At 47.4% G+C, this 12,323-nt stretch overlaps 1 protein-coding gene across 1 annotated transcript; it reads right to left on the bottom strand.

The window, feature by feature from the left end:
- Nucleotides 1-2,001: 2,001 nt before the first annotated feature.
- On the bottom strand, nt 2,002-6,112 carry KRT37 (keratin 37). Its single transcript, XM_032279704.1, has 7 exons — nt 5,475-6,112; nt 5,205-5,287; nt 4,253-4,409; nt 3,739-3,900; nt 3,536-3,661; nt 2,812-3,032; nt 2,002-2,436 (listed from the first exon to the last, which is right to left on the bottom strand). The coding sequence occupies exons 1-7, from the start codon at nt 5,964-5,966 to the stop codon at nt 2,322-2,324; spliced, it is 1,356 nt and encodes a 451-aa protein (XP_032135595.1). The 5' UTR covers nt 5,967-6,112; the 3' UTR covers nt 2,002-2,321.
- Nucleotides 6,113-12,323: the final 6,211 nt, after the last annotated feature.

Raw genomic sequence — 12,323 nt, 5'->3', positions numbered from 1 at the left:
GGCCAAGAAAGGTGGAGACAGGCCAGATCTCCACAACCCTGTCACATGGAGGGTCAGGGAGGGTCATGGCCACTTCTTAAAACATGACTCTCGTGGGTTCCCTGGTAGAAGAGCCCACAAGAGCCCGCCAAACAGTCTTGTCCTCTGATGACCCAAAGAATGCTTTTTTGGGTTCAGTTAGGCTATTTGGAATGAGAAACAGGACTAATGACAACAGAAGGTGGCTTTTTTTATATATATATGTATATATTTTATTGCGTTTTAGGTTTTGGGGTACATGTGAAGAACATTCAGCATTGTTGCATAGGTACATACATGGCAATGTGGTTTGCTGCCTTCCTCCCCATCACCTGTATCTGGCATTTCTCCCCATGTTATCCCTCCCCAACACCCCACCCACCACTCTCCCTCCCCTAGATCCCCCGCAACAGACCCCAGTGTGTGATGCTCCCCTCCCTGTGTCCATGTGTTCTCATTGTTCAACACCCACCTATAAGTGAGAACATGCAGTGTTTGATTTTCTGTTCTTGTGTCAGTTGAGAATGATGGTTTCCAGGTTCATCCATGTCCCTACAAAGGACACAAACTCATTTTTTATGGCTGCATAGTATTCCATGGTGTATATGTGCCACATTTTCTCTGTCCAGTCTATCATTGATGGGCATTTGGGTTGGTTCCAAGTCTTTGCTGTTGTAAACAGTGCTGCAATGAACAATAGTGTGCATGTGTCCTTTTAATAGAGTGATTTATAATCCTTTGGAAGGTGGCTTTTATTACTGCATATACAGGAACAAGGAGTATGGCCAAACTTCCCAGCCACCAACGTAGAAATCTAGGACCCCGGTGCTGAGTGGGTTCTTCCGCTCCTTTTGCTCTCTGGGAGGAAGAGGCCGTACCTGCTGGTTCCCAGGGAGCCCCAATAAACCAACATCCACTGAGTACCTTCTAGATGCCAGGAGCATCAGTGGTTGCATCTCTCAACCACAGTGAGAGGGAAATATAACTATCCTACTTCCACAAACAAGGAATAGGTCTCAAGACAGTGCAGCGACCTGGCCAACCTCTCAGTGAGATGGGTTCAAATGCCACTTCAGAGTTGCCAGGGTGGGATTTGAACCCAAGTTTGCCTCACCCTAGAGAAGATCCACCTCCACCACACTATGCTACCTGAAGAAGGACCAGTTGCTTGTTGCTCTTGGCATCAGGGCACACGGACGAGTGGAGACCCAGGGGTTTCATTCTTCTGGACACCCTTGGTGCGTGCCATTAACTGACTAGCATGGCATGGGAGGCAGAAGCCTCCCTGGGCTGCTCCTCCACCTGCTCAGAACTGCCTCTGGCTGTGAACTACCTTGGCCTGTGCCAGAGTCACATCCTAGAGGCAGGCAGGGACTTGGAGTGCTCTGATGGCAGCGGTAGCCCTCACCACCAGCACCTCCGAGGCAGCAGCAGAGTGGACAGCAGACACATCAGTGGCAGCGTCTCTCTAGAGAAAACTACAGCCTGGAAGTGAACCAGGACAAAGACCCCTGGTCTCCAGTGCCAAATCTGGGCCTCTACAATTGGGAGAGTGGGTGGGAATTCCATGCCTCCATGAAAGGAGCCAACTTGAGTGAGAGGAAAAATTTGGCAACTTGGCCCAGGCAATTCTCAACACGACCTCCCTTCAATGAGATTAGAATGCTAAGTGATGTGATTTTGCTCTTGGAGAACATACTAAAAGGCTGAAGATGCCAAAAGCATGGTAGGGGCATGTTAGCGCTGAACTGTTCTGAAAGAATGCAAACTTGGCAAGTGGCACCACTTCCTTCCACCAGTCTACAGGGATCCCTGGGCAAGGTGAGTACACATGCAATGTCAGGAAAGGGGCTTTATCCAAAGGCCCCAGAGCACCCCAGGGAGCTCCTGGAAGTGAGACGTCAGGGCCAGTGAGGACACAGGACCAGACAACCAGGACTCTCTGACACCTCACATACAGCCAACACCGGGGGGATAGCACTGGATACAGGAGGTTTATTGACCATTTAATGCAGGGAGGCCAGTTACCTATTAGGAGATTCTGAAACACTGGAATTGAGCCAAAAGAAGGGACACTGGGAAAAATAATTGCTTTCATGGAAGATAATTATGACATTTCAGCAACAACAAGAAATACAGCTTAGAGGCATAGACAGGGAGCCACTGCTTGGAAGTGCCTGCTACCCGTTGATGTAGGGAAGATGCCTCAGTGAGTCCAGTCTTTCTGGAAGGAAGACTGAGCAAGGTGATGGCACTCCTGACCCCAGTGCAACCGGCCTCAACCTGCACAGGAACTCGGGCCTTCAGAGACATCTCCCTGTGCTGGCTCCATGGCCAGAGGGCGGTACACAGGTGACAGGGCCACAGCTTGGACAAGAAGTACAGGAGGCAGGCGTGGAGCAGGGATTGCAGGGTAGTCTGCAGGGAGAGAGAGAAGAGTTACGTGAAAAAGACACCTCAGTGATTTACAGACAAGGGTAAGACCAGAGGGAAGGCCGGGCCTGCCACCAACAAGGCACACAGACCAGAGAATTTATACCAACAGTTCTCTCATCTGTGTCTTTCTCCTCCCCCCAGGAGACCAGGGGAAGGCTTGGCTTAGGGACCTGGCTATTCTTTAGAAAACATTTTCTCAATAATTCACTCTGCACAGACCAGGAGAGGTTAATGAGTCACTGAGCAAGAAAGCACAGGAAGGCTTGTTTGTTAAGATCGTATCTTCTGCAAGCACTTCCATTATTTCTGAGGAATCGCCTGACCATCAGGCTTAGGAATTGCCCAGATGACACATACTTGCAGTCCTCGCTCTCCAGAAGGTTCCGGTACGTGGCAATCTCATTCTCCAGCCGGGCCTTCACGTCCAGCAGCACCTGGTACTCCTGGTTCTGCCGCTCCAGGTCAGCCCTGATTTCAGACAGCTGCTCCTCCACATTGCTGATGAGGCTCTGCATCTGGGCCAGCTCCGTGCCGTAGCGGTCCTCGGCTTCACACAGGGAGTTCTGCAGACAGTCCTTCTGCAGTGGGAAATTATGGGGTCAGAGATCCTGGTGCCCCAAAACTCAGCAGTGAAAACTATGTCCAAACTCGCCAGATATGGGGCAAATTCCAACATGTCACAGGACATTCTCAGAGCTCTGGAGAGATCACTGTCAATAGGACCATGACTTCACACACACACACACACACACACACACACACACACACACGCGCAAATCTAACTTCAGGAACTGTCATGTTCATCCCTGTATCCCCAGTCCTTGACAAAAAGCAGCCACCTAGTGAAATCTTGTGGCACGAGTGACTGAACTTCTGCACTGTGTTGTAAGGCAGGTGGACTTGACTTTTTGAAGAAACCATTTCCCTGGGTCACTCTGAACTTGACAGAAACATGTCTCCATCAGGTATAGAGGAACCCAGATCTTGACTTAACATTGAAGGAACTGATTTGTGAGACTTTAAGGGAGCTACTACCAGGACATGTGGCGTTTGCAGTGCAGTGAGGGTGAAGGACACGTACCAAGGTGTGCTGGGCTTGGCGCTCCACCTCCAGGGCGTTCACCGTGCATCTCAGCTCCAGGATCTCCGACTGGCAGCACTGCAGCTCCTCAGAGCAGGACATGGCCTGCAGGCTGATGCCTTCAGACTGGAGCACAGAGAGGCACAGTCACCTCCCTGCCCAGATGGACGCCAGATGCCCCTGGCTCTGTACCCCCTGCTCACCTGGGCTTGGAACCACTGCTCCGCATCCTGGCGGTTGGTCTCCACCATGGCCTCGTACTGAGCCCGCATCTCCCCCAGCACCCTGCCCAGGTCAATGGTGGGCTCAATGTCCAGCTCGATCCGCATCTTGTCCCCCAGCTGACTCCTCAGAGTCTTTACTTCCTGCAGAAGGGAGGAAGGAACAGACAGCCTGCGTGAGGAGAGGGCCTTTGATGAAGCAGACAGCTCAGGTCCCCACTCCTGGCAAGCAGCAGGAGGGGAGCCCCATACACAAGCAAATGGGAAAGTCTTGCCCAGAGTGCAGTCGGGAGAGCCCACTTGGACACCTTCCTCGTGCCCAAGGCAAGTCTGCACCTTCCACAGAGGCCCTCTGGACCCTCAGACCCACTTCGGCCCTGCATGCCAATGCCAGCTGAGCCCAGGCTCTGCTCTGAGAGCCCCAGGGCCAGGAAGCTCCCCTAACCACCCAGCATTGCCCCCCCCCGACCGGGAGTCTAAGCGGCCAGGGCCACACCTGCTCATGGTTGCTCTTGAGAGAGAGCTGCTCCTCCTTCAGGGACTCCTGCTGGGCCTCCAGGTCGGCCTTGGCCAGGGTCGCATCATCGAGGAGCTTCTGTGTCCCACACATGTCCGCCTCCACCAGCTGACGCAGGGAGCGCTCACTCTCCAGCCTTCCGTCACGGGAGGTGCAGGGTCAACAAGAATTAGCCCAAGAGCCCCTCTCAGCTGCCCCGGGTTCCCACCTCCCACACCACCTTGGATCCTCATTTGTTCACTCTGTTTAGCTCTCTGGCCTCAAAGGCGAATTAGACACAGCCCCTCTTCTCAAAGAGCTCATGGTCTGATGAAGCAATCACAACACTACATTGCACAATATACATTTTTGCCATTGTATTCTGTGGCAACTGTGGTTCACGAAGATCAACTGACTTGCCTAAGATCGTGTGTCTTGGGACCCAGTCCAATGCTCATATGGTTGCAGCAGTCGTCAGTTACTGAAGATAAGCAATCGCCAGGTGCCCGACTGTGATCCGCGGCTCCTTCTCCCTTGCTTTCAGCTGTCTTCCCCTCTGGTTTTTGCCTAAGTACCTCATACCTGGCACTTTAGGGCTCCATAGTTAAATCTGGACAAAGACTCATCTATGACTCCTCTGACTTATATATGAAAACGAACGGCCATCTTGCTCAGTTTATCCTTGAAATCACCTCATTTTGCTCCTGGCTAGTGAATTCAGGCTGCCTTCTCCTCCATTTTAGGGAAATAAATGAAGGAGGACAAACACACATGCTTGGATTAAGGAGGGGTTTTCCCTCCCATCTTCTATCAGTTTTGATTGTAATGAAAATTTTACTGGGGAGAATCTAGCAAGGAAGAAAGGACAATGATTCACTCACTCAACAAGTATTTGGGCATTGGGATGGAGGATGGGGAGGGAGTCATCCTGGCCCTCCTCCGCCGGACTTACTTGATCCTAAAGTCATCCGCAGCCAGCTTGGCATTGTCAATTTGTACAATCAGTCTGGTGTTCTCAGCCTTGCTGCACAGGATCTGAGGAAAACAGGAAGGTGGTTCACACACAAAGCATCATACCTTAGGCTCCCGCTCCACGTGTGGTATCTATGCTCATGTCCGGGAGAAGCCAAGAACCCAGAGCTCCCTGAGCCTGACATGGATTCCTCCTGCCATGCTGTCTGGCTTCTCAGACCCAGCACGCCCAGGCGATCCCACACCTCACCTTCTGCTGGAGCTCCTCGATGGTGCGGAAGTAGGACTGGTAGTCGGGGCACACAGTGGACTCGTGGCACTTGCTCCTCTCACGGAGTTGGCTCTCCAGCTCCGCGTTCTCCCGCTCCAGCTGGCGCACCTTCTCCAGGTAGTTGGCCAGGCGGTCGTTCAGGAACTGCATGGTCTCCTTCTCATGGCCATTCAGGGTGTTTTTGCCATAGGCCCCACAGATTCCGATGCTGCCGGGAATGTCGCAGGTCCCTGGCAAGGGACAAGCAGTGTGGCAGGTGGGGGGCAGACAGAGGCTGGGGCGGCCCAGGGGGGTCGACCCCACACGGACTCGGTTGGCATGTGCCACGTTGGCCAAGAGGCACATGGAGGCAGCCTTGGCCTCTGCCCCGGGCTGGCACCCAATGTCGATGGGAGAGATGGAGGCATTTCTTGCTCCAGGAGCCATGGTGCAGCCCAGAAGGCAGGAGGAGCTGCTGTAGGAGGAGGTCATGGTGTTGGGCTGAGGTTGCACAGGAGCTTCAGATCAGCTGGGAAGGCCAAGTCACTGAGTCTGAAGCCTCCTCTCCTCCCGGCCCTTTTATACCCCATCCTGGGTGGGTGTTGGCTCCAATGCTTTGACCTCCTGCCTTGATTATCTACCTGTTGTGGTGCCATCATCCTGTTACTCAGCTGCTGAGTTTACCATGAAAAGTTTCTCAGCTCATTAAAGGAATGTTGACGAACCTGAGATGCCTCTTGGCTCTTTGATATCAGGTTGGCTATTGGTGGGAGGTCAGAGATTCATTGTTTCTGCTCAGCAAACACCAACAGTTGATTCAGACCCCAAATGCTCTCTCCGGACTATGGTCTCTGTGGAGGTGGCCACAATGAAGGCTCAAATCTTTCAGTTAGTGATGTGTGTAGCAGGAGAGACAGAACCAATGGGACCCAGTGGCTCTTTCGCCTGTGCAAGATTCAACCAGTCTTTCCTTTGAAGAGGAAATATCAGTTTATAAAACCAATAGATCTACTGATAATTGATGATTGAGAGGTGCCTTTTTTTCTTTCTTCTTTCACATTGCATATTCACCTGAGAAGCAATAAAGCATCCAGAAGCATTGGTGCTATTTAAGTCTTGGTCGACTAGTCAGAATCAGCTATTTATTCATTCATTCATTCATTCATTCATTCATTGGTTCAGCGTGTTTCCTTAATATCCCCCATAACTCAGGCCGGGTACTGGTACCTGGACACACAATACTCCCTGTTCTTCAGGAGAAAACAATGCCACTGAAATCTCTGGGTGTTCTACATAAACTTGAATGAGAACCATAGATCATTGAGAGTTAGTGAAAGACAGAGGATCTATAGTTCTGGCCAAGGGAATATCTAGAAATTGCTAACAAAGAAAAACCTTATTTGATCCAAGAAAGGAAGATGGGGCACAGAGCTCAAGCAGGATTCAAAAGAAAGGTCCAGAACTAACATTGATTACTCACGTAGGTGTGCTGGGCACTCTACCATGTTCCTTCCCATCTAACCCTTACCACCCATGAGGTGGTTACTCATTGCCTCAATGTACGGATGAGAAAACTAGAGTAAAGTACATTTTCTGGTTGACAGAGTTAGCGAACTGGCAAAGGTCCGATTCAGCCTCACATCTGCTGGGCCCATTCTCTCCTCACTTCACCATGACCGGCAGTGAGAACAATTGTGTTATCACCCCGTCCATGCTGGGCCGAAGGGGAGGGCAAGAAGAGGCTTAGTTATTGGACAAGAAATTGAGGTGAAAAGAAAATTACTGAAGGTCTTTGTGTTCCAGCAAAGGAAAAGATTTAAATCCTATGGCAGTCAGGACAAGAAGATGCACATTAAAAACTTACAGTAGTTTGAAACACATGAATCACGTCAGACAGGTGCGTTATGAGAAATACGTCATTAGGAGATTTCTCCATTGTGGAAACATTGTAGAGTGAACTCACACAAACCTAGATGGTAGAGACTGCTACACACCTATTCTGTATGGTACAGCCTATTGCTCCTGGCTACAAACCAGTACAGCATGTTGCTGTACTGAGTGTCATAGGCAACAGTAACACAAAAGTAAATATCTATGTATCTAAACATGGAAAAGATAATGCATTGCACTACAACGTTGTAACGACTTCAACATCACTAGGCAATAGGAATTTTCAGCTCCATTATAATGAGGGACCACCGCCCCATATGTGGTCTGTTGTTGACCAAAGTCAACCAGTGGCTGTGTGCCCAGGAGTCAGCCCTTCCACGTGGTAGAGGGAAACCTGAAGGACATGGGACAAGCTCTAAAAGAGTATAAATAACCTCTTTTTAAAAAATCTCAATTAGTGAGAAAGTAAATGGCTGGTACTAGCAGCAAAACCTTAAGTCTTTGAGATTGACATACTGAAAATGAGCCATTATTAAGATTTTAAACAAAAATAATAGGATTTAGACATACAATAGGAAGCAAAATGCAACAGAAATAGTGTGGCCAAATAGGCATGGAATATGCACTCCCTACAGCTACACTTTTTTTCCCCTGAAATACAAGTTTTAGAAAGTCTTAGAAGAGGGGTGGGTATATGTCTTAATGCTGGGAAGCAGCAACTTTGGGGTTGAATTTGCTTGAATGGATTATAAATTGCATTGTTACACAGCTTAAAAAAACTTTATTTATGAAAAATGATAATAGCCTTACACTGAGAACAAGTAATACTTAAAAACATGTGAAGATGTGAGCATTTGTGATGTTACTTGTAAAAAAAAGTTTAGGTTTTTTCCATAAGTTATTGAGGCACAGGTGGTATTTGAGTACCTGAGTAAGCTCTTTAGTGGTGATTTGTGAGATTTTGGCGCACCCAGTACCTGAGCAGTATACGCTACACTATTTGTAGCCTTTTATCCCTCACTCCCCTCCCGTCCCTCCAAGTCCCTAAAGTCCATTGTATTATTCCTATGCCTTTGCACCCTGATAGCTTAGCTCCCATATATTGGTAAGAACATATGTTGTTTGGCTGGTTTTCCATTCCTGAGTTACTTCGTGTAGAATAATAGTCTCCAGTCTCATCCAGGTCGCTGCAAATCCCGTTAATTCATCCTTTTTATGGCTGAGTAGTATTTCATTGTATATATGTACCACAGTTTCTTTTTTGTTTCTTTTTTTTTTTTTTTTTTTGAGACAGAGTTTCACTTTCGTAGCCCAGGCGCAGTGGTGCCATCTCGGCTCACTCCAACCTCCACCTCCTGGGTTCAAGTGATTCTCCTGCCTCAGTCTCCCGAGTAGCAGAGATTGCAGGTGCCACCATCATGCCTGGCTAATTTTTGTATTTTTAGTAGAGACAGGGTTTCACCATGTTAGCCAGGCTGGTCTTGAACTCCTGACCTCAGGTGATCCACCCACCTCAGCCTCCCAAAGTGCTCGGATTATAGGCATGAGCCACCATGCCCGGCCCACAGTTTCTTTATCCACTCATTGATTGATGGTCGTTTGGGTTGGATCCACGATTTTGCAATTGCAAATTGTGCTTCTATAAACATGCGTGTACAAGCATCTTTTTCATATGACGTCTTTTCTTCTGGGTAGATACCCAGTAGTGGGATTGCTGGATCAAATGGTAGTTCTACTTTTAGTTCTTTAAGGAATCTCCACACTGTTTTCCAAACTAGCAGCTGTACTAGTTTACATTCCCACCAGCAGCATAGAAGTGTTCCCTGATCACCACATCCCCACCAACATCTGCTGGCTTTTTATTTTTTATTATGGCCATTCTTGCAGGAGCAAGGTGGTATCACATTGTGATTTTAATTTGCATTTCCCTGATAGTAGTGATGTTGAGCTTTTTTTTTTAAGTTTATATACATATCTTTTGAAGTACTGAAAGGGAACTAGTACTTTGTATCCTTTATCATATCATGTTTTGTAATTGTTGAATACATTCCTGTTTATTTTCCTACGTTCTGTTGGGTAGCCTTAAGAAGAGTTTCAAAAAAAAAAAATCTGAATGTATAAAATAAGAGTGGGTGCCCTACTAGGTGTGATGCCGAATTATATATAAAACTGTATGCGTATTCTTTTAAAGAGTATAAATATATCTTTGCTCTGAGAAAAGGTTGAAAAAGCAGCCCCATGAAAACCAAATGGGAGTCAGGGGATGTGAGTGTTGATGAATCCTGGGCTCTTGGAATTCTCTCAAGAAGAAATAATGGGTCTGGAATTCTTCCCAAGAGGAAGACACACTCTGGGTCAGCTGTGGCTCCAGTGGCCCTGAGGTCAGCCATGACTCGTTCTTTACTGGGGCAATCCTTAGAGTGCGTCTCCCTGCCAGGCCATCCCTCAGAGGCCTCTGGGTGCAATCTGCATTTTCCATCTTCAAAGACCCCTTTGTTCCTATCTTCTGCCTCATCACAAAGCATCACTATAATCCAGAGAATTGGACCAATAAAATTTTTCCCTTTGATTTGCTAAATAGGATCCATCTCTTGATCCTATCCTCTGGCAGGATTTTATCCCATTGGCTAAAATCACGGTTCCTTCTGTCTCAAAACACGTGACACTTGTTACTTCTTAAGCGTCACAGCTGAAGCTTTGCATCCTTTGCGTCCCGACTCCCCTCTCCAAAGCTTGATTTGTGTCTCTAGCTTGGGCTCTGCATGGTCAGTTTTGCATAATGACATAGACACTACCTAGTCCTTTGTAAAGCAGAGGGCTCTGCTGATTTTCTTTAATCTCAAAGGGATTGGCAGTAGGTGGAAGGCATGAGGCAGGTATCTGGGATACACTCAGCTGTGTAGGTGGGAAGGAGCCTATCCTTAACATTTAAGATAATTGGATGAGCCTCCTCTTATTCCTCTTTAAAAAGAGTCCCCAGCGGACTCCAGGTGTGATGCTCCCCTCTCTGTGTCCACACGTTCTCATTGTTCAACACCCACCTGTGAGTGAGAACATGCGGTGTTTGCTTTTCTGTTCTTGTGTCAGTTTGCTGAGAATGATGGTTTCCAGGTTCATCCATGCCCCTACAAAGGACACGAACTCATCATTTTTTATAGCTGCATAGTATTCCATGGTGTATATGTGCCACATTTTCTTTGTCCAGTCTATCATTGATGGGCATTTGGGTTGGTTCTAGGTCTTTGCTGTTGTAAACAGTGCCGTGATGAACATGCATGTGTGTATGTCTTTCTAATAGAATGATTTATAAGCCACCTTGCCATGAATAGACATATGTAACAATCTTGCATGATCTGCACATGTACCCCAGAATCTAAAGTATAATTACATTTGAAAAAAAATGATTAAAAAAAAAGAGTTCCTGGCCCCTGAAAACAAACATGCATCAAGTTGCATGAAAGGAAGTATTAGAGATGAGGAGAGAAGAGAGAGGTAGTCCTGCAGCCCTCCTTCCTTCACAGGGGCCACCTGTTCTCTCTTCAGGAGTAAAGTTTTTGAGCGGTAGTCTGTCTTCAGGCAGGGAGGAGACACTGGATCCAGAACAGCATGACTCGGTGCCATGGTGCAGAACTCAGAGACCGTTCTGACACATCTCTGAGTGAGAAAGAAGCAGAGCCACTGGACGGCCCATAGGGTGTGAGTCTAATCTGCAGCCACCTGCTCCAGCTGCAGGAAGGAAATTCTGAAGACACCTGAGGAAACAGGGGCTGCCCACACACCACATCCTGATGTGAATTACACCAGGAAAACATCTGCAAACCACGACAAGCAGTCTGTCCTGGTGCCACTGTGCCTACGAGGCTCTCAGACATGCTGGGTGAGGAGAACGGAGTCTGAGGAAGGATACCCCGAAACACTTTTGTGATTTCAAAAGTCCACCTCAGCAGGCTTTGGGGGGAAAAAAAAGGTCACCATTTTCTTTTCTATTAAATAGGATTTTAAAATCTAGTTACTTGGGAAACTTTGGTTTGATTTTAAGTATTTTTTAAATTATTATTCTGCCTTTTATTTTTTCTGACAGGATTTTGCTCTTATTGCCCAGACTGGAAAGCAGGGGAGTGATCTTGGCTCACTACAACCTCCGCCTCCTGGGTTCAAGGGATTCTCCTGTCTCGGCCTCCTGAGTAGCTGGGATTATAGGCATACTCCACCACGCCTGGCTAATGTTTTGTGTTTTTAGTAGAGATGAAGTTTCACCATGTTAGCCAGGCTGGTCTCGAATTCCTGACCTCAGGTGATCCGCCCACCTTGGCCTCCCAAAGTGCTGGGATTACAGGTGAGACCCATCAAGCCCTGCCTATTTTGTTTTATTCTTATCCCAGGTCTTAAGGTCATCGGAGGCTAAACCATGAAAACATTGCCATCATTTCCCATCCCCTTTGTTTCCTGAGCCTGCAGTTTCTTCAGCTACATGCTAGAGCAGGACATTTCCCCTTATTTACCTCATACCAAGACCCATTACAAAATCCTTTAATACAGTGTAGTAGAGGGTTAAGACAATGAACTTGGGAGCCAGCATGCCTGGGTTCAGATTTTGGTTCTGTCATTTATTAGCTGTGTGAACTTGGACTGGTGACTTGACCTCTCTGTGCCTCAATTTCTGCCTATGCACAATGGAGTGGCAATAGCACCTAGCTAATGGATTTAAGTCTTAAAGAAATTGATACCTGTAAATTGTGTAAAATTGTGTCTAGCACAGAGTACATGGTAAGCACTAAATAAGTGTTGTGTTTTTTAATGGCTTTTACTGGTGTGTTTAGATGCTTACACCATTTATAATTCAAAAAATGCTTATTAAATCACTATTTTTTCACTTATTTAACTTAGCAAAGTTCAAAAAGTTAATCTTACTAAAAACCTGTTGCACAGCAAAAGAAACAACAGAGTAAAAATACAACC

Source organism: Sapajus apella, unplaced genomic scaffold (genome assembly GCF_009761245.1).
Source record: "Sapajus apella isolate SASKATOON/1434 unplaced genomic scaffold, GSC_monkey_1.0 scaffold12, whole genome shotgun sequence".
In the NCBI taxonomy this organism is placed as follows: Eukaryota; Metazoa; Chordata; class Mammalia; order Primates; family Cebidae; genus Sapajus; species Sapajus apella.
This window is presented reverse-complemented; position numbering and strand designations above follow the sequence as displayed.

What these genes read in the sequence shown, in the direction of transcription:
- KRT37 (XM_032279704.1), bottom strand. Translation starts at nt 5,966, where the DNA reads ATGACCTCCTCCTACAGCAGCTCCTCCTGCCTTCTGGGCTGCACCATG. An exon ending in TCGAGGAGCTCCAGCAGAAG is followed by an intron (nt 5,288 to 5,474) that starts GTGAGGTGTGGG and finishes TGTTTTCCTCAG; the next exon opens with ATCCTGTGCAGCAAGGCTGA. An exon ending in GCGGATGACTTTAGGATCAA is followed by an intron (nt 4,410 to 5,204) that starts GTAAGTCCGGCG and finishes CCGTGACGGAAG; the next exon opens with GCTGGAGAGTGAGCGCTCCC.